At 43.6% G+C, this 24,139-nt stretch overlaps 1 protein-coding gene across 1 annotated transcript; it reads right to left on the bottom strand.

Moving 5' to 3' along the window:
* Window positions 1–890: 890 nt before the first annotated feature.
* Window positions 891–23,538, bottom strand: Stk38 (serine/threonine kinase 38). Its single transcript, XM_051187099.1, has 13 exons — window positions 23,406–23,538; window positions 20,863–20,914; window positions 19,759–19,881; window positions 18,086–18,169; window positions 13,829–13,952; window positions 11,224–11,378; window positions 10,637–10,739; window positions 8,856–8,917; window positions 6,551–6,668; window positions 5,279–5,402; window positions 5,020–5,115; window positions 3,389–3,483; window positions 891–2,760 (listed from the first exon to the last, which is right to left on the bottom strand). The coding sequence occupies exons 1-13, from the start codon at window positions 23,534–23,536 to the stop codon at window positions 2,630–2,632; spliced, it is 1,398 nt and encodes a 465-aa protein (XP_051043056.1). The 5' UTR covers window positions 23,537–23,538; the 3' UTR covers window positions 891–2,629.
* Between the last annotated feature and the right edge of the window lie 601 nt (window positions 23,539–24,139).

The following is a 24,139-nucleotide window of genomic DNA, read 5'->3' as shown; positions in this document are numbered from 1 at the left end:
TAGGGAACCTTTCCTGGCTTGGGGGCCTCTCTAATCCTTGGGGTCTCTCCCCACCCAGGGAACACTCTTCTCCAGGCTACCTTCCCTCACTCCAGAGATCCATCTTTGACAGGTGATCACTCCTGACAGCTGTCAAAGGTTGCAAGGCTACATCGTGCATTCGTTAGGTGGCTGCATAAGGACTCTGCAAGCAGAAACCATGTGGAACTGGGGCCATGCAGAGCTGGGCCATTGGCAGCTCCACGACTCCAGTTTCAACGGTCCCAGCTGAGTGTCATTATAAACCAATCCCATTCCCTACATAAGCAAGGACCTCCAGCCTTCTCTCTCCTCTCTCTCTCCCCCCCCCCTTCATTTCTCCCGATTGGTTAACATCTACCCTTCCCTTTGCTCCCTTTCCCAATAAACTCCATGTGGGTTTGGTTGAGTTTAGGGGATGTGTTTCATCACCTGAAGCTGTAGCAAAGAACAACAGTAACTGCCCGATGACCGAGTTTGATCCCCCCAAACCCTTAAAGCTGACATAAAGAATTGACTGCTACGAGTTGTCCTGTGACCACCACACATACAAGTTGTGACACACAATAAAATATAATGAATTTTTTATAAATTAAAAAAAAATTAGGACTGGGAAGTCCCACATTTTAAGTTTGTGGTTCCTGGATGATCCAGTGACAACACCTGTTCAGCAAGTATTTTGTCCCCACAGACACAGAGGAGGAGTGTCCAAAGTCTCTCAATGAATATCAATTCAGAAGACCAACTCCAGGACAGAAAGCACTTAGTATCAAGGGAACAGTGCAATAATCCAATGGTTCTGGACAAAGATCGGAAGGGGCCACAGATACTTTAAATACATCACATGAAATAAAACCATCACCGAGTCCCACTACTGTTTTCACAGTTTATTCAAACATTGAATCGTTAAAATGCGGGCATCCTCCCCAGAACGAAGCATGCCCACCACACAGGCTCTACCACTACTCTATTATTTCTCCATCCGTGCTCACACACTCCTGCAAACACACAGGGTTCAGGACCCCAACTGTTTGGTAATACAGAGCTCAAAGCCAACCATAGGCCCTTTATCTCCTTTGCACCAGGCTCTGAATAACAGATCAAGGAGCTAACACAGCCAGTACTCTTACCCAGAGTCAAGACTTCCCTAATACTCCATTTTCTTTACCTAAGACGTGGAAACCAAAGCAGTTTTGCTTACAATTTTAAGTCTTCTATTCTATTCTCTGAATGGCTGAGCTAGGACAGAGTTGACCTTCACAGTGTCAAGACTGGCAGAGTGAGTCCCAGTCACAGCCTGGCCATGACACTGCAAGTTACCACACAGGTGCAAACAATGCTTTGACAGTTATCAACACTTGAAACCAAACTCTACTAATGCATTAATATCAAACCTCCACATTTTTCTGACGCAGCAAAAAGTTTTCTAAAGGTGGCAGCAGCTGTGACAGACAAGGCACTTTGTGCTTAATTCAGTGTTTCTCATGAGAGATTGCCACAGAGGAGGCCAAGGCAGCCCTATTTGCAGGCAACCCTTTTGGGTGCAGGGGCAAGTATCCCCCAGGAAGGCATCTGCAAAGGAAAATTTTGTAATCATGATTCCAAGGCAAAATGGCTACTTAAAGTTGGGATGGGGAAAGACCAAGACAAACACAGTTGCACCATGAGTTGAGGAATGAGATCGAGGACTCATCAATGGGCTGGGTCTGCCTTGACTTCCATGGAGGCTGTGAGATGTGCATGGCAGCACCTGAGCCTCCACCAGGTTCAAGATGTCCTATAGCACTTCCGGCTATTGCTGGTAGGCACCATGTATCTCAAGATCGTCTTGTATAGCCGTGAGGAGAAAGTGAGGTTTGCTCACATGGTCCAGAACTCCTTGGCGGTGCCCAGTGGCTGTGCGGGCTTTCTAACAGCAACAAAGGGTCACACTCGTGCCTCCCCTATCAACATTCAGGAGAGCAGCACGAGGCTTTTGGATGGGGAGATAGGTCAGTGGGTTGGGGTCTTTGCCCTAGTACCATAAGTAAAGTGCACCATGAATGAAGGCTGTGGAAAGCCACTCTGCCAGGCTGAGGTATGAGGAGAAAACACCCACACCTGTAGGATGGAGGTTGTTCCTTCAGCCACACTGTTGGCTGTTCACACAGACTTTCATTATTGCGTTATTTCTTTAACTATAGATTTTTCAGCTATAAAGAGAAAAGAAATACTTGATGGGCTTGGCAGGTGGCATATCACCACAACACAGGCATTAGCTGGTACTCAGTGTATATAATCTCAGTAATGGTGGATGATGGCTCTTTTTCTCCTTCATTCTGATGAACTTAGGAAATCCAAATTCTCTTTGAAACACCTAGCAAACTGGCTCGCAGGGCTTCTAGAGAAGCAAGACAGACAGCTGTTTATGGCGGATGGAGAAATGCTTGTCTTTGTCCTATCAGTTTCCTGGTGCACTATAGAGGCATAGCCGCTTACAATCACATTGCAGAGACTTGACTATGCACGTTAACAGGTTCTACAAACTTCTTGGAAATCTTTCAAGAGTGTGAGAGGAAAACCGCAATGTTGTACAGGGGACTCTGCCCAGTTTGGGGTTCCCAGCACAACCTTATTTTGCTGCCTTCATGTAGGAAGGAATGGCCCCCCTGGCCGTCAGACCCTCAAAGCGCTTGTAGGTATAATTGATGAAGACCCAGTCTTTGTTCTTGTAGTCAGTCTCAGGGTGATTACTGGTGGTCACTGGTGAAGAAACAAGTGAGACTGAGTCACTGTCCTCCCTCAAGGACAGGTCAGCCCCAGAGACATGACACCCTGAAGAACAACACAGTTCCCATTCAGGAAGGGTTGTTTTTCAATGTGCAAATTTTCTATTTTGCGATGGGAGGTGATGGCACACGCCTTTAGTCCCAGCACTCGGGAGGCAGAGGCAGGCGGATCTCTGTGAGTTTAAGGCCAGCCTGGTCTACAGAGAAGTTCCGGGACAGCCAGGGCTACACAGTGAAACCCTGACTCTAAAAAACAAAACAAAAAAATAATTTCTGTTTTGCTTACCTATGTTCTTTGAACTTTCTTTCCTACATAAATATTTTAAAGTTTTTTTTTTTTTTTTTGCTCTTATCGTCTCAGTTTACCTCAGCTGAGTTAGTTTTGTCACTTGCTCAGCTAGCTCCAAGTCTAAACACAGATTTATATTCATGCCCCATTCAGTAGTCACAGCACTCCCTGACAGTACTGATAAACACACAGGATCTGAAGTTCCCCTCCACATTCTGAGGAGAATCTGTAATGTCACCCCAAAACAGCAGGGGAGGATACAGCTCTGAGGCTGCAGTGACAGCCTGGGGGGAGGGGGTGGGGTGGGGATTACCTGTGGGTTTAAGAATATCCGACTCTGGAAATTCATCGAAGTTGGAAGTATCATCGATGCTCTTGATTTCAATAGATATCGCAGCTGGTCTCTCCCTGACAGGAACAGATACACCAAATCACCAGGCAGTATTCCTGTGGAGGACGCTGACCAAGTCTTTCTCAGAAGACCCATCTGACATGGGAGGACTAGTCACTGATAGGCAGAATTTGTTTTCTCTGGATGCTAAGTAAGCCAACTGGCTGCATCTGAGCAAAATTATCATGAAGAACTGGTAACTCAAGCCAGCAAGATGGTACACGCCTTTAATCACAACAATCAGGAGCAGGAGGCAGGTGACTCTCTTGTGAGTTCAAGGCCAGCCAGGTGTACCTAATGAGTTTCAGGACAGCTGGAGCTATACGGAGACCCTGTTTCTTTTTTGTTTGGCCTTTTGAGACAGGGTTTCTCTGTGTAGCCCTGGCTGTCCTGGAAATAGCTCTGTGGATCAGGCTGGCCTTGAACTCACAAGAGATCTGCCTGCCTCTGCCTCTGCCTCCTGAGTGCTGGGTTTAAAGGTGTTCGCCACCAGTGTGGGGCTGAGACACTGTCTCAAAAAACAGCAAAAACCAACCAACCAAACATTCCAACAGAAGACAGGAGAACAGCTACAGCTCCATGCCCCCTTAGGAGGACCCCTCCTAGAAAGGAAAGAGCCTCTAAATAGCCTGCATTGGGCACTTCCGTGATCCCACTGGGAAGATTAAATCAACAGGGTGTTGGGCACAGTGGAGACAAGGAAAGTAGACTGAGTCCCAGGTGAGCCCGAGGCCAGCCTGGTCTACAAAGGGAGTCCCAGGACTGCCAGAGCTGTTACACAGAGAAACCCTGTCTCAAAAGACAAACAAAAACCAACAAAAGTCAAGACTCTAAATCAGAATACAATTATAAAATGGCAACACACTTTGTGCTTAGTAAACCTTGAGTGCTAATGACAACAGATGCTGTAGCAGGTGGGTTAGGTGCCCAAGTCACACCTCCACGCTGCCCTCTCAACAAGCTTCCCTCCTTCCCCGCTCCTGCCCTCTGCTGTCCACCGCTCCCACCTTCACTCACTGGTCCTCTACCTCCCAGAAACAGCCTCCATCTCCTGGAGGTCTTCAACTGCAGAGGTTAGGTGTGAACACAGACATGAGCTTCCTGGACACCCTTCACTTTACTCTGTCAGTCACTGACTGACTCCTCATTTTCACAAGTGAAAGACTCTAAATGTCTCAAGGGCTCTCTTCCTCCCAAACTGGCACTAAGGAAATCACAATGCAGGGACGGTGGCACATGCTTGTATGTAAGCACTTGGGAGCAAGAGTGGGGGAGAATCACGAGTTCTTGGTCATCGTCGGCTACAGCCCTCCTAGGAGGCCAGGCTGGGTTGCAGGGGACCCAGTCTGTGGGTAGTGAGACGGCTCAGTGGGCAAAGGTGCTTGTTCCACAAACCTGGTGACCTGATTTGATCCTGGAGCCCATGTCAAAGTTAAAGAGAAGAATGAATTCCAAAGTTATCCTCTGAACTTCACTCTCGCACTGTGGGATGCATACCCTCCCACCTCCAAAAACAAGTGATGTTAAATCCTGGAAACTAACACGGTGCATACCTGATATGTTCCCAGTCAACACCTTCAAAGAAAGGGTTATTTTTTATTTCTTCAACTCCAGAGCCTCCAACTCTATGTTCCCACTCACAGCAGAACCTGGAAAATAGAGGCTTTCCGCACACTCCAAACATTTTCCTTCAGAAAAAGGGATAGCCAGGCTCCTTCATGCTCTCCCCCCCCCCCCAGCCCCCAAGGGAGGAAGCAGGAGCACCCAGGATTCATTCCTGTCACAAGGCTGAGCGTGGAGGCGCTCTGCTACCTCAGAATCAGGCCCTTGGCTTTCTCGGAGATGGGAACTTCTGGGGGAAAGGTCAAAGTTTCCTTCCAGTTCATCACCTTCTTATATGTCTCTTGTGGGGTCTCAGAGCAGAAAGGTGGGTAGCCTGTAACAAGCAGGAAGTACAGAGCTTTACAGCCCAGAACCCAGAGTCTGAGGCAGTTGTCAGCACAGGTCCAGCGACTTACCACCTCTGCATGTTCATTCGCCCACCATAATGGAGGATTTTCACTCTCCCTAGAAAATATCTAAACCCCCTTTTTTGTTTTGTTTTTCAAGACAGGGGTTCTCTGTGTTGCCCTGGATGTCCTGGAACTCACTCTGTATTCCATGCTGGCCTCAAACTCACAGAGATCCACCTGCCTTTGCCTCCCGAATGCTGGGTTTAAAGGCATGCACCACCACGGACCAGCTATCTACACACATTTTTCATGTTGCCAACTCAAAGTAAAGAGTTGTACCTCTGATACCACTGGAAAGCAGCTAACATTGAAGCTGAAGAAAAGAAATGACAAGCAGAGGTGCAGTGTGGAAATCAGCATTCAAGAAGAATAATAGAGGGCACACTGTGAAAAAGCAGGACCCTTTCGAGGGAGGGCCTCACATGGGTAAAGTGTCAAGAAAGCTGTAAGGGAAAAGCATGGGTCTCAAAGAGACCATCATGGCCTCTTTTTTGTTGTTTACTACAAGTCCAAGCAAGATGACAAACACTTGCACTCCCTATTGTCAGCCTGTCCTCCATATGGAGGACATTCATATCCAACATTCCCCAAGACAACGTGATACCAAACCCACCCTGTCATCCACAGACTCATCTACTAGTGCTCCATGGCATATGGCCATGCTGTCATAGATATTCCCTAAATAGAGAGACACACCATCCAAATACAAGGGAGAAAGAAAGGTTTCATGGGATATAAGCTTCAAGAGAGGAAGCAAGTCACAATTCACAAACCAAACAGCCTTGGTTAAGCTCTTTGTACACAATAAGTGCTTGATAAGTGACAGTGGCTAAATGGGCCAGATGGAAAGAATAGAGTTAGAGAAGAAATGAAAAATAATAAATGACCAGCACAGGAACACAAGAGGTGAGGAAACCCGTGAATACAATGCGTGACTTGAAAGAACTGTCCAACAATGAAACTCTGAAGGCAAGAGAGCAAAGCATCTAGTTGGCCTCCAGGTGACACAGGGTAACAGAACTGGAAGTCTTTCCCAGGCACACAGAGAACCCCAGGGAAGCATGCAACTTACCAATAAGCATCTCATACATGATCACCCCGAGAGACCACCAATCACAGAGCTTGTTGTACCCGGTCTGCATAAAGACCTCAGGAGCAATGTAATCAGGAGTGCCCACTGTGGAGAAGGCCTGAAATACGGTACACACATTAGGGAGGCCTGGCCAGGAGTGAGACCCCAAGCTTAAAATGCTATTCCAGAGACCAAGGGCCTTGAGCTCCACCATGGGCACCCCAAACTGCAGGACAGCACAAGCCTACTACAAACTCATCTGCTACAACACTTTCTAAAATGAACAATAAAGCTTTCTTAATAAGGCAGAAGACCCCTCCCAAACATACCCAGAGCCCATACCATAAACAACTCATTAAGAACCAGACTCTAGGGTGTGGAAAGATGGCTCAACAGTTAAGAGCTCTGCCTGCTCTTGCAGAGGACCCAAGTTTAATTCCCAGCACCCACATGGCAGCTCACAACAGTCTGAAACTCCAGTTCCAGGGCATCTGATACCAATGAATATAAAATAAAAAGTTAAATTTATGTCTAAAAAGAAAAAAGTTAAAAAAAAAAAGAAAAAAAAAAAACCCAGAATGAGCCTTCCTAATTCTGCCAAGATGTCTGCAAGGAAGAGCTGGCTGGCTCAGTGATGCAGGTAAACCTAACATACAAGCATGTTTTCAAAGCCCCAGAACTAACAGCCCAGGTTAGAGGTGAAATGTCTTGCACCAATTCTTTCCAACACATACTGTGAAGCCTTGTTAGTGAGACCTGAAGTTCTAGTGTCCAAACACTGACCGATGTCTTCAATACCTCAGGCTTTCTGTGATAAACAAGAGGGAGTCTCCAAACGGCAGTACTTTACTCTCATATATACACTAGGCTACAAAACCTAGGAGGACGTATGGCCAGAGCCTGCCATTTGGGGTTTGCTATGTGTAAAGCAGCCTCTGAAATACAATGACAGCCCTGCTCTCATCTGCTAGCCTGAGTGCTGGGATTAAAGGCATTCCAAAACATGGGCAACCTTATTTCAGGTTTTAAATGAAGGTCTTGGATTTCATTTTTAATTAATTTTTTCTTTGTTTGTTTTTTGTTTCTCGAGACATGGTTTCCCTGTGTAGCTTTGGAGCCTGTTCTGGAACTCACTCTCTAGACCAGGCTGGTCTTGAACTCACAGAGATCTGACTGTCTCTGCCTCCCAAGTGCTGGTACTAAAGCGCCACTGCAGCTCGGCTTGAATTGATTTTTTGTACAAGGCGAAAGATAAGAATCTAATTTCATTTGAAAGTACAACACATGTTTAACTTCTGCAGTAAAAACCCTGCACTATCTGTTGAACAGGCTATCTTTTCTTAAATATTTATTTTTATTTTTATGTGCATTAGTGTTTTGTCTTGTGTGTATGCCTGTGTTAGGAGGTCCCCTGGAGCTGTAGCTACCATGTAGGTGCTGAGAAAGTGAACCTCAGTCCTCTGGAAGGATAGTCAGTGCTCTAAACTGCTGAGCCATCTCTCAAAACCACTGGGGCACAATTTTAAATGTGGGCATAGTCAAACACATAAAAAAATTTAAATTCCCCTTTCCAATTCTGATTACCAAGTACTTTTTCTAACACAAAGAAAAGGTAAGGCAGATGAACAAGAGTCCTGATTTGCCTAAGGGTGTGTGTGTGGGGGGGGGGGGGTGTCAACAGCTTAACAAGTTTAAGAGATGCTTCCTGAAGGTGGGCATGGAGTTACACCCATAATCCTACTATGTTGCTGGAATCAAGAGGATTAGGGGTTTCTTTCAAGTCCAGCCTCAGGTATATAATGAGTCCTAAGCCAGTCTAGACTGACTTTATGTAAAAAACAAATGAATAAATAGGTAGTGCCTTAAATACTCAAAGCAGATGTTTATACTTAGTCTGACCTTGCGATCCCCAGCTTAACTAAACCCTTTGTACCTTGGAAGGGAGGACAGGAAGGAAGATTTGTTACCCACTGGAAGGCCAGAATGAAGTCACCTCCAAAAACTCAACAGCAGAACAGCCTAATGCTATCTACCCTCCCTCACAGGACTCCTTTGGGGGCTAACAATACAGTGACAATACTGCTGCTGCTCAAATATTAAACGGGGAAGATGCTCAAATGTTTCAACTACATACATACGCTTTTTTTGGGTGTTATTGTTCCTGGTGATAGACAGTACTAGGAACAGCACCCAGGGATTAATGCACACACACAGTTACTGAGCACCATCCCCAGCCCATTGGTATTCATTTTAAAACTTACTCAGGCTGGTTTGTACTATTTTAGAAGCCTCCAATATTACTTACTAACTGGCGTCTGTTTCTTTTCCAGGTCTCTGCTTTCCTTTTGGAATTCATGTTCTGGAAAGCTAAAAGTAGAGAAATTAAGTCCTAATCAAAATCAGAATGTTTACTGCTTTGGTTGCTCTGGTACTAGTCATACCACACTAAACTTTCTGGGTGAAGCCAGGTACACCAGTGGGAGGCAGATCTCTGTAAGCTCCAGATCAGCCTAGGATACATAGGGACCCTCAATCTCACAGCAACAACAACAATAAAATAAAACAAACAAACAAACAAAGCCAAACTAACTCTAGTGACTCATTTTTCATTCATCTATCACCTCAAATACAAAGCTCTAAACACAGTAGCTCTAAGAGTCCCAGAGGGAATTGTGAACAGTTTCATGTGGCTCACAAAGCCAGAGAAGACAGCAGGCTGATATATCAGGACTGAGAGAAGGAAGCTCAAATGTCTATCAACCGTACAACTACCTTTTTGTTTTTTGGGTTTCGGTGGTGGCACTGCTGAAGAAACAGAGGGCCTTCTACATGCTGGACAAGCAGCCTATTCCTGAGCCACAACCACATGCCTTCTGTGGACTTTGTTCTATGATCACCTCCTATAATCATGCTGCATACTTATTCAGTGTTCACATGTACTCAGATCTAGTTTGTGACATTCCAGAAAAACACATCAACTCAAAATGAATCTGCAGATGGACTGGACCCATGCATGCTGACCTACAACACTCATAACTTCTAAAACTTATCGGAAGACCCAAGAGCAGCAAGTAGACTCCTGGAGTTAGGGTACACTGTGAGTTTTCTAGGATGAGCTGTGTTCACGTGTGTGCAGGTAGTGTTTCCATACCCGTGTATATATGAGGCCTGAAGAGCACAGGTGTCATTCCTTAGATGCCACCAGCAGGATCTCTTATTGGCTTGGAACTTACCAAATAGGTTAAGCTGGCTGGTCACTGGCCACTGGGAACCCTTCTGCCCCCAACAACCTCAGTGCTAAGCCACAACCATGTACCTTCATGCCTGGCTTTTACGTACACTTTAGGAATCAAACCTGGTCTTCATGATTGCAGGGCAAGCACTTTACCTACAGAGCCATCCCTGTGATGTTATTACACACTCTCCCATGTTTTGATACTGCTCAAACAGAAAAAGAACACCTGGTGTGGTGCTTTGAAAGAAAATGTCCCCAAAGGGACACTACTAGGAGGTGTGGCCACATTGGAATGGGTGTGGTCTTGTTGGAGGAAGTGTGTCACTGTGGAGATGGGCTTTGAGGGGTCTCATTTATGCTCAAGCCATGCACACTGAGGCAGTTTACATCCTGTTGTCTGCATATCAACAAGTAGCAGCTCCTTCTCCAATACCACGCACAGCACCATACACCTTGTCATGATGACAATGGACTGAATCTTTGAAACTGTAGCTACCGCCTCAATTAAATGTTCCTTTATAAGAGTTGCTGTGGTTGAGGTGTCTCGTCACAGCAATAAAACCCTAAGACACCTGGAGCAAATCCAGTCTGGAGCTCTCTGAGAGCTTTCTCTTATCACTCCTTACTGTACCATGATCACACCCAGCACCTTCCTAGCAGAGTTCTCCAGAACTGGAAGCACCCATCTCACCTTGTTAGAGGCATAGGAAATATACAAAAGTACTGCATTTCTTCTCTAAAACTCATAGTGTGAGATTTTTCCATGATTCCTGCACAGTTTAGTTACCAGGATAATCACTCTTACACACTGGATTAAGGAACAAGGCAACCAACATCACTGTTACACTTACTGAAATCACTGGGGAGACTGTGGTTCAGGTTCCTATAAAATTCTGTCCTATGTGCTTTTTTCAGGCCTGTGCAAAGGCCAAAGTCAGAAAGTTTCACATGGCCCTATGAGGAAAGAAGAAACACAGTGATGGATGGACAAACACTGTTGGGTAGGTTGCCCTTCCAGCAACCATTATACCTCTAGTCAACACACTGCTCCTCACCTATCTTACTAATGAAAAACACATAATAACAAACTACTAAAATAGTGGTCCAGCTGGGTATAGTGGCACATGTCTTTAATCCCAGCATTTGGGAAGCAGAGGTAGGTGGATCTCTGAATTTGGGGCCAGCCTGGTCTACAGAGTGAGTTCCAGTATGGCCAGGGCTACACAGAGAAACCCTGTCTCAATACCCACCCCCTAATAAAAAGAGACTAAGAACAATCCATTACAGAATCATAGCAAGCTTACCTGTAAAAAGGAGAAAAACATACAAGGTGAATCACCGTTCCCATGTCATCACTGCATGTAAACAGGCATTGCAGCCAGGGCTGCCTAGCTCGGCAGACACACTGGTCAGGGTGCCATGCCCCCCGCCCCCATACCTTGCTGTCCAAGAGAAGGTTGTCTGGCTTGATGTCTCTATGGATGAATCCCAGCTGGTGAATGGAATCTATGGCTAATACTGTTTCTGCTATGTAAAACTGTGTCTCCTCTTCTGTCAGAGTATCTTTTTTCATCAATAAGGTCATCATGTCCCCTGGAAGCAGAAAAATACAAAGCCACCAGCATACACACACAATGCATGTACACACACACACACACACACACACACACACACACACACACACACACGTAAAATGTAAGAACCAGTTTTTGAATACAAGCCAACTAAACCCGACCATATTGTGTCCCAGATACTGATTCACAGTGCTGACATGGGAGGAAATAGCAAGAGGTTTCCACTACTTAAAGAATGAATCTCACAACTAAACTAGGTAATATGGACTGCTACGCTGTGATTTAACTTCTTCTTCGGAGAGTGAGAATTTCTCCTACCGTTACAGTGTATTTGCTTACAACCATATTTTGGACTGAGGACAGGGGGAGGCGGGGAACGTACTTTACTTTTCCTTTTTTGTTTTTTTTCAAGACAGGGTTTCTCTATATAGTAGTCCTAGCTGTCCTGGAACTCACTCTCTAGACCAGGCTGGCCTTGCACACACAGAGATCAGCCTGCCTTTGCCTCCCAAGTATTGGGATTAAAGGTGGGTACCAACACTTCCCAGTGACTGACCTACTTTACTTTTAAGTTTGCTCCATTATCTGTAAAGTTGTCTATATCTAGAGGAAAATGGCAATTCCACACACGTTGAATTGCTGTTACTGAAATGAAATGCCAAATAAGATGTAAATATTTAGGGAGACTTAATGAGATATTCCACTAACACAGCCAGGCAAACTAGTAGGAAGATGGTGTAGTTAGATATTCACCTTTTATGCACCTGTGGCATAGACCACACCCATTGGGGGTGGAGACAGGGCCGGACATGACCTGGGGAAACTAAGTCTGAGGAGGGGGCACAGAGAGCTCTCTTGCTTGCAGCACGGGGACAGGAATAGATCTGGAGGCATCCTTGGGACCAGGAACCTGCTGGTGTTCATCTGTCTATGTTGTGAGGTATTTCTCCCTGAATAAGCATCTATTCAGCCTATTTGTTTCTCCTGATCCTTATTAAGCATCAGTAAGGTGGCCTGTGGGCAGATGAGCATAGGCAGCAAATCCTGGCCCACTACTCTACACTGGAATCTAAACTTGACAGATAAGCGCACACTGACAGTTCTCAAGACCATGGGGCCTTCTCCTAACACCTCATTAGAGGGATTTAAGGGACACCACTATCCATTATACAACTTTTAACCTAATGACAAACTCCTTAGCTTCCTGCAAGGTGGGAATGTAGAGCTTAGTACCAGCATCATAAAGCAAGAAAAAAAAAAGATTCATGTCCTAAAATTCAGCAATTAAACAAAAGCAAAGAAAGAAAATGTGTAAAGTAGCTAAAAAGTTAATTAAAAACAGGAAGGTTCAGTTTCTACCTCATGTATAGCTACTTACAATAGGGAACAAGGAAAAGAAAGACCTCTGGCATAGAGCCTCACTCATGCCACACTCTGAGGGGCAGTTCATGTACATTTCTTTCTTTCTTTCTTTCTTTTTTTTTTTTTTTTTTTTTTTTTAATTCTTGGCCATAATTTTTCCCTTAAACAAAAATTACATAAAAATCCAAGGCTTGAAAACCATGAGTCCTCAACATTCCTGGCAACACCCTGAGACCAAAGATAATGGCCTCCCTACAAGGAGTGCAGCTGATGGCCTCACTGTGTGTGTTAATTTGCCCAGATGGGAGAGCTCAGGCCAGCTGGTCTATGGCTGTGCATAGGGATAGCTAGGGAGACACATGGTAAGGACCTGGTGGCCAGGCTGTTTCTTACTATTTAAGAGCTGGCATATAAATACTTAAGACAAAGGGGGGGGGTGGGCATCCTACAAGCCAACTCTACTGTAATCTTGACCTGTTGTTAGTAAAAATTATTGGTAACCTGGGTCTAAACTAAGGGGTGTCACAAGACCAATATAGTATGTCCCAATAAATTACATTTGCTTTGCGAAAAAACAAAAGAAGATATGGGGACTGGGAGGAGAGGAAGGAGAGAAACTGGCTGGGACACAAAAATAAATACTTGCAAATGTTCAGAGTTCCTGGTGCACCAGGAGAAACTGTTCCCAGCACAGATGGGATACTCTGTTCTGGCTTACTTTGTAGCTGTCTAAGCTTGAAATCTCAGAAAGGAGAAGTAGGCTCTAGATATTAATATAGATAAAGAGAAAAATTATTCATTCTATGGCTTCAGTGTAATCAGGTAAACAACATCTGGGGTTCCGTAAGCAGGAAAGCAGGCAGAACTCCCTACTTTCTTATAAAGGAAAAGAAACAGGAAGATTTGTCTGTCTGAAATGGGCAGTGAATGAAAAGCTAAGACCTCAGAGGCACAGCACAGAGCAGGCACTAACTTCCTTTCTAGACCTAGAATCCACACAGAAAGCAACTCTGAGCAGTTACAAATAGAAGGGAGGGTTAATTGTTGATGGGAGAGGAAAACCACAGGACAAAAGGGAAATCGACCTTCCAGTTGTGAAGTAATTACCTCCAGGCAGGAACTCCATGATTAGGTAGAGGTTTAGCTTATCCTGAAAACTATAGAACATTTTCACAACCCACAGACTGTCTGCCTCCACTAGAATGTCACGCTCCGCACGGATGTGGCCGACCTGGAGGCACACGCATTGCATTAATGACAAGCCTTGCTCTGCTGTAAACTGCATATCTGCTTAAACAATTTAAATACTGTTCTGGGTATTTAGTTGTAATGAACAAAAGTTCTGCTATCACAGAACCAACTTGAAACTTTTGGAATTCAGTAACAGAAACCTGCTAAGAAAAACTGCCAAAATGAACGGCTGCCTTCAATGTAACAGCAACTGTAGCAGTGCTACAAAGTAAACCTCTGATTAGTTAAAATCACTATATATATATATATATATATATATATATATATATATATACACATATACATATATATATGTATGTACATATATGTGTGTGTATATATACACACACACACATATATATATATACATACATATACATACATATATATAGTAATGATCTTTTTTCTAAGGCAGAGTCTCACATCTTCCATGGCTTTGAACTCACTATGTAGCCAAGGTTTACATTGGACCTCCTGCCTCTGTATCTCCACAACTGAAGATTATAAGCATGTACTGCCACATGGGTTTGTGAACCAGGGATAAGCAAGCACTCCACCAGCATCCCCAGCCCACAGTTCTAATGATCTCATAGGATAAATAGCTGCACCTCAGTTTGCATTATCCAGGTGAACATGCTTTTATCTGAGGTTTTTTGTCTGGTTCTGGTTTAATTTTGCCTGAGGTGGAATCCAGGACCTTGCTCATGCTACAAGAACACTCTATACAAGAGCTCATGCTCCCTAATTACCTAGCTACATGCCCTGCACAGTGACATCAAGGTAACATGGCCCTGAGTGACAATTCTAGGCACCATGACACCACCGCACTTAGCCTACTGCTGTGTGCTACACTACAATATGAAAAAATACAAAGTTTTTATTGGGTTACAGATTCAAAAATCAAGGCATTTCTAGTTCTCTACATTTGCTGCAACATCTAGCTCAAAAGAGACCGAGCTTCATGCAGCGTAGGGGAACTGGTACAATTGCTTTGTTAAAATATAATGCTTTGGGGTGGGGGGGAGGTGGCCCAGTTGGTAAACCCTGGGTTTAATCCCCAATACCATATAAAGCAGATGGTGTGTGTGTGAGGGGAGGGGACAGGGACACATTCCTGCAAGTCTAGCACTGAGAGATAGAAGCAGGAGGATCAGTTCAAAGTGACCATCCCCCATTACATAGCAAATCTGAGGCTAGCCATGGCAACATGAAACCTTGTCTCAAAAATGAGTATATCACATTCACATTATTTAAAATATGTAATAATAACCAAAACATTATTGCATATTCTTAAATTACACACCTTGCTTTTTTAGGTGTCACAAGATCCAAAGATGGGCTGAATCAAATCTAAGTTCATTAAGGTTAGTCCAAGCCTGTGATAAAAGTTTGATCTTAAGTCCTTACAATATGTTCCAAAGTCAAAGATGTATAGAGATTCATGAACTGGCACTCCTGTGGTGCTATTATAATATGATGCTCATGCAGTGCCTGTTTTATTGGGATGCTCTTCCATTATCTGCTAGGAGACACACCCTATTGTCTCCTGACACATCTAACCTTCCAATTCTCCCATACTCTATGGGGCTTGAAAGCATAATAGTTTACAAATCTGAGTTTTTAGTCTCCATTATCATGGTTCCTAGAGAAACTCTGTAATAGCTTCAATGTGTGAAAATTCGTAGGTTTTTGCTAAGTGTTCTTTATGGCACATGGTGATAAGCACACTGCTATGAAACCAGTCCAACATTTACCTTACCTTGCCTTGCCTTAAATACAAAAAGCTTATGAAAATTTACTGCTGCTTGCTGACCTGCAGCTGTACCAATGGCCTTGTCACTATAAGGCCAGGAGACTGTGATCTCTGTTCTCCTGGGTCTCTATTTCCTACAAAGACCCAAAGAAAAGAGAAGGTACTAGTGTTACCACTTATCACTCATCCTGAAGGACAGAATGGTGACTGTAACATTTCCTGTTTGTCAAGAGGAAAAGCTAGCCACTGGGAGTTTACCTTACCCTTCTCTCCTGAGGCTGGCATGGCAACCAGAGCCTTGTCATCTAGAAGTGGAGTCAGCTGAATACAGAGCCAGAGATGCAGCTCACACTGGAAGGTTCTCTTCCCTACACATAGTATCTAAGGCACTAATGAAGCAGACAGACCAGTCAGTCTTGTCCTTCCACGGCAGTGCAACACATCAACTGCACTGAAACACAACTGTCTAGCACCAGCTAACACTCATGCCTTGTGTTTTTAAACGTTTCTAGGTAAAAGAAGCATACCCTTGGTGGAGCAGAATAACCTGCGCTCTCAACAGGTAGTTATACACCTGCTCAGTTCAGACATGTAAGTTCAACATGGCAACTTCGATTCTCAGTCTAAAACAATGTAAGCTCTACCCCAAAAATGAGGACAGGCTGTACTGGCCTACTTCTCACACTCACCTGGCATAAACACTGAATGCTCTTTCAGGGCTTAGCTGACCACATACTGGGATTAAAGACAGAACTGAGTCCATCAACTAGGGGTGCCCTGAATAGTTAAGTTAGTGTTCCATTTAATGTGTAAGTTAATGCATTATTTAAAATTTCTAATTCATATTTACTTTCATTTAGAAAATTATATAGTAACCTTATATTTGAAAAAGTGTATAACTTCTGTTTAGATCACCTATTATGCTGCACACCTGGCACCTGCTAATATGAGCTTCCAGTCACAATGTACCTACTTAATAACTTTCCTTTTTCTAACTTTTTCTCTTTTTTGAGACAAGGTCTCTCTACATAGCCACAGCTGTCCTAGAGTCCACTATGTAAACCAGGCTGGCCTCAGACTCATAGAGATCCTCCTGCCTCTTCCTCCCCAATGCTGGAACTAATGGTGTGTACCACCATGCTCCTTCTAACTTTTCAAGTGTTGTGTTTTGTATACATATGTGTCTTTGTGTGTATGAATGGAGGTCAGAGGATGGCTTCCATTCCAAGGGAGCCAGTTCTCTCCAGCACATCTACAGCACTGTCCCTAGGTAACACCGGAAAAGGCCTCTAAAGCACAATGCATTAAGTCGGTGTCTGCTTAAACTGTAGTAATATCTGAGGAGCTGCTAAAGACCTGCTTTCAACTGGAATCAAGATTCCAAAGCTTCTGTGTAAACCATGAAAAAGAAAATACAGTAACTAAATAATCACTATGCATATGGCTATTTTGTCTGCATGTATAGGTGCCATGTGAATGCAATGCCCCAAGAGGCCAGTAGAGGGTGTCAGATTCCCTGGGGCTAGAATCTTAGACTGTTCTTAGCTACAATGTGGGTGCTAGGAATTGAATGCAGGTCCTCTAGAAGAGCAGCCAGTGCTTTTAAAACACTAAACCATCTCTCCAGCCCCCACACTACAAAATTTTGAGGTGGCACTTGAATGTAGCCAGAAAAGACAAGATGTGGTGCCAGGCTCTATCCTTGCTGCTAGGCTCCAAATGGAAAGTTCTGCCTGGCACAAGATCTCTGATCTTACACTGGAATTCTACAGCATCGCCCACTGCTATCTGTTTCTGGCCAACCAGCCAAGCTTAGCCAGATCTACAGAAGGCCTGCACTCTTACTTTTATTTGGTAGGGTAGGGTGTAACTAGAGATGGAACCCAGGGCCATGCACATCATGGGCAAGCACTCACTACTAAGATCCAGGGCAGGCCCAAGTGTTCCTAACCATAAAGGAAACTTTCCACTGCTCTCCCATTTACTTTTTCCAGACTAATTCAGAAATTGGCATGGTGGCTTCTCTTAGGTGCTAATGAGCATTGTATTCTGACCCTTCTGAGCTCTACCTCTCCACCCAAGAAATACAAAAAACTTGTTATTTCTCAGGATTGGTAAGACACTCCTATTAGTGTGGCTATGACAGCTGAGAGACCCACTTTTCAGCCTCCACTGGAAAGCAGTATTCACAGTTCACAGGCATTATCTGTGTTTTTAAACATATAAGTGCATATTTTGGGGAGAAGAAGTAGGATCATATGTATAATATACATAAAAGAACTAACTAGAGAAACTGTAATAAAATAAACAGAACAACTAAACAAAAAGAGTAACTTGAGTAACAAATCCGCAACCTGACGGCAGCTCACGCTGAACATTACCTGCTCCTTCTCGAGCATGTCTGCTTTGCGCAGGATTTTCATGGCATACACATGCCCTGTGTCTTTCTTTTGAACGAGCCGCACCTGGAAGGTTACAAAAGCAATGCTAGGTTGAGTTCACACTACCAAGCTGAGGATTTGTATTTCCAGCACTGGGGATCAAACCCGGAACTTCACAAATACTATTTATACTAGAAAATCATTATAATTTGAATATAAGCAATAACTACCAAAACACCAGACAATACTTTTTAATGTTAAAAATGAATATACTTTGCAGCCATGTTAATGCTGGAAAGATCTTCACCAATCAATGCGTCTGAATGCTTTAGCTGCTGGCTGACTAATTTTAAAGCCTTCAGTTTCAAATTTAAGACCTAGTTAAGCCCATGACAAAAATCAGCCAGTCAGCTTGGAAAGCCAAAGTAATAACCACAACATTTGCCAGGTGATGGTGGCACACAACTTTGATCCCATCACTTGGGAGGCAGAGGCAGTCAGATCTCTGTGAGTTCGAGCCTGGTCTACAGAGTGAGTTCCAGGACAGGCTCCAAAGCCACAAAGAAATCCTGTCTTGAAAATCAACAACTACAACAAAAACAAAACAAAACAAAACAAAAAAACCGACAAGATTTAAAGTGAAAATAACACAACAGGTCTTCTTGTACTTGAGTACAGTAACCTTAGTGCTAAGACTGAGGCATGGCTGCCACCAGTGTAAAACTAGTCTGGACTGTGGTATGACCCTTCGTCAAAACAAAACAAACCATGAGAGTAAAAGCTTATAAAAGGAAAAAATATTTAAACGTTGAAAACAAACAACAAAAATCAACCAGGTGATGGTGGCACATGCCTTTAATTCCAGCACTCAGGAGGCATAAACAGGAGGATCTCTGTGAGCTCAAGGCCAGCATGGTCTACAGAGCAAGTTCCAGGACAGCCAGGGCTACACAGAAAAACACTGACTCAAAAAGAACAAAAACAAAAACCACAACAAAAAAGAGACACAGTTTCTATGTAGCAGCACTGTGGTACTGGGAAAACAATAGCTTTAAACCAGAAGACTCCAGCTCAGCCTTTGGTCTGCATGCTCAACAGCTGTGTGATGGTGGCATCTTCAGAGTCTTAATTATAGACACCATCTATAAAATGGGTTACTGTCATGACTGCAGGAGAACTGTTGAGGGAATATACTGATATCCTTCAAAGTACCCTGACATCAGGATCTAACACAGTGGTACATGCCTATAGCTCCAATACTCTGGGCTTGAGGCAGGCGGATCATATGGTTGAAGCACACTTGGGCTACATATTATGACTCTGTGCAAAAAGAAGAAAGGAAGTGCAAACTGGGCACTGGTGGCACATGCCCTCTTGTGAGTTCAAGGCCAGCCTAGTCTACAGTGAGATCCAGGACAGGATCCAAAGTCACAGAGAAACCCTGTCTCAAAAAAACAAAACAAAAAAAACTACAATTAAAGACAGAGCCAATGCCAGCTGAAAAGACAGAGAAGTGATCTGAGACAATAAATTGGGGAAAGAGAGAAGATAGAAGTGAGGGGTGACCCTGCATGCCGGCCCACTGAACCCCATATATTTGTATACTTCAAGCTGTGTACACAATCGGGAACTCCTGTTGTTAGAAGTTGTGATGTTCTGGGATAGTTTTTTACCTCACCAAATGCTCCTCGACCTATGACTTTTAAAGACTCAAAATCTTCCAGCCCAAGCCTTGTTCTCTTTAATCGAAGAAACTCTGTTTCCTTCCGAGCATGTGCTGACCTCCTGAGTCGTTTCTAATGTTTAAACAAAGGAAAGGAAGGAAAGTTGAAATTCTGAAATCAAGTCCTATCTGCCTTGCATAGCTGGGAGCAGGGCCACACTAGTCTATACATAACCTTCTCACACATGACTGTATCACACAAGCATCCCTCAGTGGTTCCTACTCCCTGACCTGGCCATCAGATACAACAAGCAAGCCACACTGAAGGGGATCTGAGAATTCTGACTAAACTACGTCAATAATCCACTGTCCCAACATTTCTAATGAAGAGAGACAGATCTATTTGCCTTGAGCCCTTTCTTAGGTTAAATGTGTTTTTCTAGATCCTCTGGGACTTGTACATACTAGCATTCATCACCATATCTGAACTCCCTATTTTTTCTACTTGTATTGGGTGTTGCTATCACTGTTCTGGGTGTGTCACTTGGATTTCTGAAGTCATTTCCAGTGCTGTTTGGTTACCTGCATCATCCCGTATGGGCAGGGTTTTTGCCTCACATATCTGGGCAGTGTACAGAGAGGCTGATTTGAGACAATACTTTGCTTTGATAATGACATCAGAAATATACCTTACTTCTATGGAGTCTTTTCAGTGATTTATTCATACATTTACAGAACGTAGTGTAGGTCAGCCTCAGTCTTGCAGCAATTCCCCTGCCTCAATTTCCAAATGCTGGGATTACAGGCATGAAACACCATGAATTTTGTAAAAATGCTCACCTTGTTCTTTTAAATTCTAATTTAGTTTTACTAATTTCATCTTTTCCTTTCTTAGAGTTCTAACGCTAATTAATTATTGTAACTGTGACTAAAGATACTCCCTCTCCTGAGTATTTAATTAACTTCTTCCTCTGAATGAGTAACTGAGTGAAAGCATGCCATCACTCAAATTCCTGTCATTGAGCCAATAGCTTCTCTGATACCAAAACTAGCCTAATGGAGAAAGCACACTGTGCATCCTGGGGCCCAAGGAAAACAACCCCACATACGTCACCTCTTCATCTTTTAGGCCTTCTTCCTCCATCACTTTTTCTAACTTCTTCTGTCTAAAATAAATAAACACACATATATAAATAGCATTATTCTACCAAGCCTACATAAACATGATTGCTAACCACTTGTAAGGTATTCATTAGGAAAATAAACATTCATTTAGGTAAAAGCTCATGAAATACATTTTTACATTTTTGTTTGTTTGGCTGGTTTGGTTTTTCAAGATAGGGTTTCTCTGTGTAGCTCTGGCTGTCCTGGAACTCACTCTGTAGACCAGGCTGGCCTCGAATTCAGAGATCCCTCTGCCTCTGCCTTCTGATTGCTAGGATTAAGGGCGTGTGTAACCACCTCCCTTCAAATTAATATTTAAAAAAGACTGTATAAGCTACTGAAGTAACAAAGAAGCCAGGCAGGGTAATACATGCTTGTAATATCAGTCAGGTGAGAGCAGGAGGAGGATCAGGAATTCAGAGCCAGCCTCATCTCACAGAAAGTTCAAGATCAGCCTGAGCTTAGACACTGTGTTAGCGTTTTCCCTGCATGTATGTTTGTGTACTACATATGTGCCTGGTACACAAAAGAGAGCATCAGGTACCCTGAAACTTAAGTTACAGATGCTTATGAACCACCATGTGAATGCTGGGAACCAAACTCTTTAAGAGCCCTCTATAAGAGCCACCTCTCCAACACCTTTAGGGTACTTAAAGAGCTCAAACACACAACAGTGTGCAGATACATGCATGACTACCTTTATACCTAACTAGGCTCCCTTCTGGCAGAGGCAGGTGAATCTCTATGAGTTCAAGGCCACCCTGTTCGACAGAATGAGTTCCAGGACAGCCAAAGTTAAAACAAAACAAAATAAAAACCTAAGACCTAAGAGAATAGTTCTTGTTCTTCTCCCCTTTTCCTCTGCCTCTTATTTCTCCCCTTTGTCTTCTTCCTCATCTTCTCTTTCAGTCCTGGGGATTGAACTCTAAGCCTTGCACACACTAAACAAATACTGGTACCACTGACCTACACTGCCAGTTCCTGGGTAAGACCATCTTTGAAAATTTGCAGGATATGTACACTTCAGACAGTAGAGTATACATCTTCACTTCAGGGGGAAGGGCAACCAATATTATGTAATAAGTCTGTGGCTTTAATTAACCCACCACAATGGTCTTCAGGAAGAAAAAAAATACATAATATTTTGTCAGAGGAAATGCCTGTTTCCTTGGTTTTAATTTGACAGCTATAAACCATCCAAAGCATTATTTTTCATGAATAAGTAACTATTAATACATACTGGGTACCTTGGGTATGTACCACAAAGAACAGGAGAAGAGCCACTGTTCTAGAGAAGCAGATTAGAGGCTAATGGGCTAAAGAAGGCAAACGGCCTACAGGAACTACAGAATGTGTACAGTCTGCCAGCGGTAGCCCCAAGAAACTAGGAGGCACACTATAGCATGGTGTGACACAATACACTTGAGGGGCTAACTCTTGCATACAGTCCAGACAAGCCTTAAACTCAGCATTTGGTCAAGGCTGTCCTTGAGTTCCTGATTCTCTTGCCTCAATCTCCCAAGTGGAGCTGAGCCACCATGCCCAGAAAGTGAACTGTTCTCAACCTAACTGTGGAACTTGCCATAGCATCTCCATGAATCAGCTCAAATTTCTCCTGTTTTACTTGTACACAAGAGGCAATTCCCAAAAGAATTTTATTCTTTATCTCCACAGTTTCAACATATCTCCCCATGCCGTAAATCTTTTGTCTGAATTAAAACCTTAGCTGATGTGATAGCACACACCTATAACAGCAGCACTCTGGAAGCTGAGACCTGATTGGCAAAGGGCCAGCCAAAACTACATGTGAGACCATATCAAAAAATAAAGTAAGCCAGGTGGAACATGCCTTTAATCCCAGTGCATTGGGAGGCAGAAGCAGGTGGATCTCTGTGAGTCCCAGGCCAGCCAGCACTACATAGTAAGACCTAATAGGTTTGGGGGTGTTTTTTAAATAAGACAGCTATCACCATCAACATTAGCTAAGTCTTTAGAAGGCAAGTACTCACATGTTACAGCAATCCTTCAAGACAAACAGCATCAATCCCACCTTTCTGATAAGCAAGCTGACAAGCAGAGAGACCTTTAGGAACTAGCTCCAGCCTCATATAGCTGCTAGTGAAGATAAAGGATTCAAACACCCAAGGACTACTTGACTAGATCACACTGCTTTAGTGATGAATGTAAGTGATATGACCACGTTATTTTTTTATATATATATAGTGCAACAGAACTGAGTCTTTACCAGTAGATATAGCTTTAATAGAAAGGATCTGGAAATCTGTCACACTGTCACGCCACTGCAGTAGATGGACTATAATATGGCTGCTACCAACCTGATCTCCTTTTGTGTACAACACATGCTATGACATGTAAACACTGCAAGTTTTCAATTTTTGTTTTGCGTTTGCCTTGTATATGATACGTGCTCACTCTACCACTGAGCAACATCCCCAGCCCTAAAATACAATGTTTTCAAGCAGAATTCTTTACCTCATTTCTCGTTCTTCATGTTGAGCAATAAGGTTGCTATAAAAATTCTCCAGTGTCACTTTGGTCATTGTCACCCTTTCTTTTGTATGATTACTCATGGATGAGCAAGGTGTTGAGCCTGTCATTGCCATGTCTGCTAGAAGAAAAGAGAGGTATTACCATCCATCTTCCAGTTGGAATCCAACAATGAAGCACACCCCCATCCCCTGGTAGAAACATAAACTGGTATAATCTTTCTGGAGGACAAATGAGTGAAGCTGGTCTGCACCTGGGGTGCATACACACATGCCCACTCTACACACAAACATAATTGGGAAAGGAAGCTGAGCACTCCAAGACAGCATTCACTCACTGTGACCTCCACTGTGATGAGCTGCTTCAACACCTGCTTCCTTTCACAGTGATGGATCCTACCCCAGCACTGTGAGCCAAATGAACCTTTCTCCTTCAACTTGGTTTTGTCAGGGTATTTTAACACAGAAACAGGAAACAAAACTAAGGCACCAGGTATGGTATCATATCCTGTAATTCCAGTATTCAGATGGCACAGTCAAGACACCCTGTCCTAAGTTATTTTTCTATTGCTCTGATATAGACCACGAACCAAAGCAACCTGGAGAATAAAGAGTTTATGCTTAGTAGCCCAGGTCACAGTCCACTGACTGAAGCTACAGCAAGAACTCAAGGCAGGAACTTGCAGGCAAGACCTGAAGCAGAAAGTATGGATAAATGCT

Source organism: Phodopus roborovskii, unplaced genomic scaffold (assembly GCF_943737965.1).
Source record: "Phodopus roborovskii unplaced genomic scaffold, PHOROB, whole genome shotgun sequence".
Lineage (NCBI taxonomy): Eukaryota > Metazoa > Chordata > Mammalia > Rodentia > Cricetidae > Phodopus > Phodopus roborovskii.
Note: the sequence above shows the minus strand (reverse complement) of the source record. Positions and strands in the feature narration are given on the sequence as shown.

Coding starts and splice junctions, on each gene's coding strand:
- Stk38 (XM_051187099.1), bottom strand. CDS start 23,536: ATGGCAATGACAGGCTCAACACCTTGCTCATCCATGAGTAATCATACA. Junction 11,379..13,828: donor CATGGAGTTCCTGCCTGGAG/GTAATTACTTCA, acceptor TTCTGCTTCCAG/GGGACATGATGACCTTATTG. Junction 5,403..6,550: donor CATGTATGAGATGCTTATTG/GTAAGTTGCATG, acceptor TGCTTGTTACAG/GCTACCCACCTTTCTGCTCT.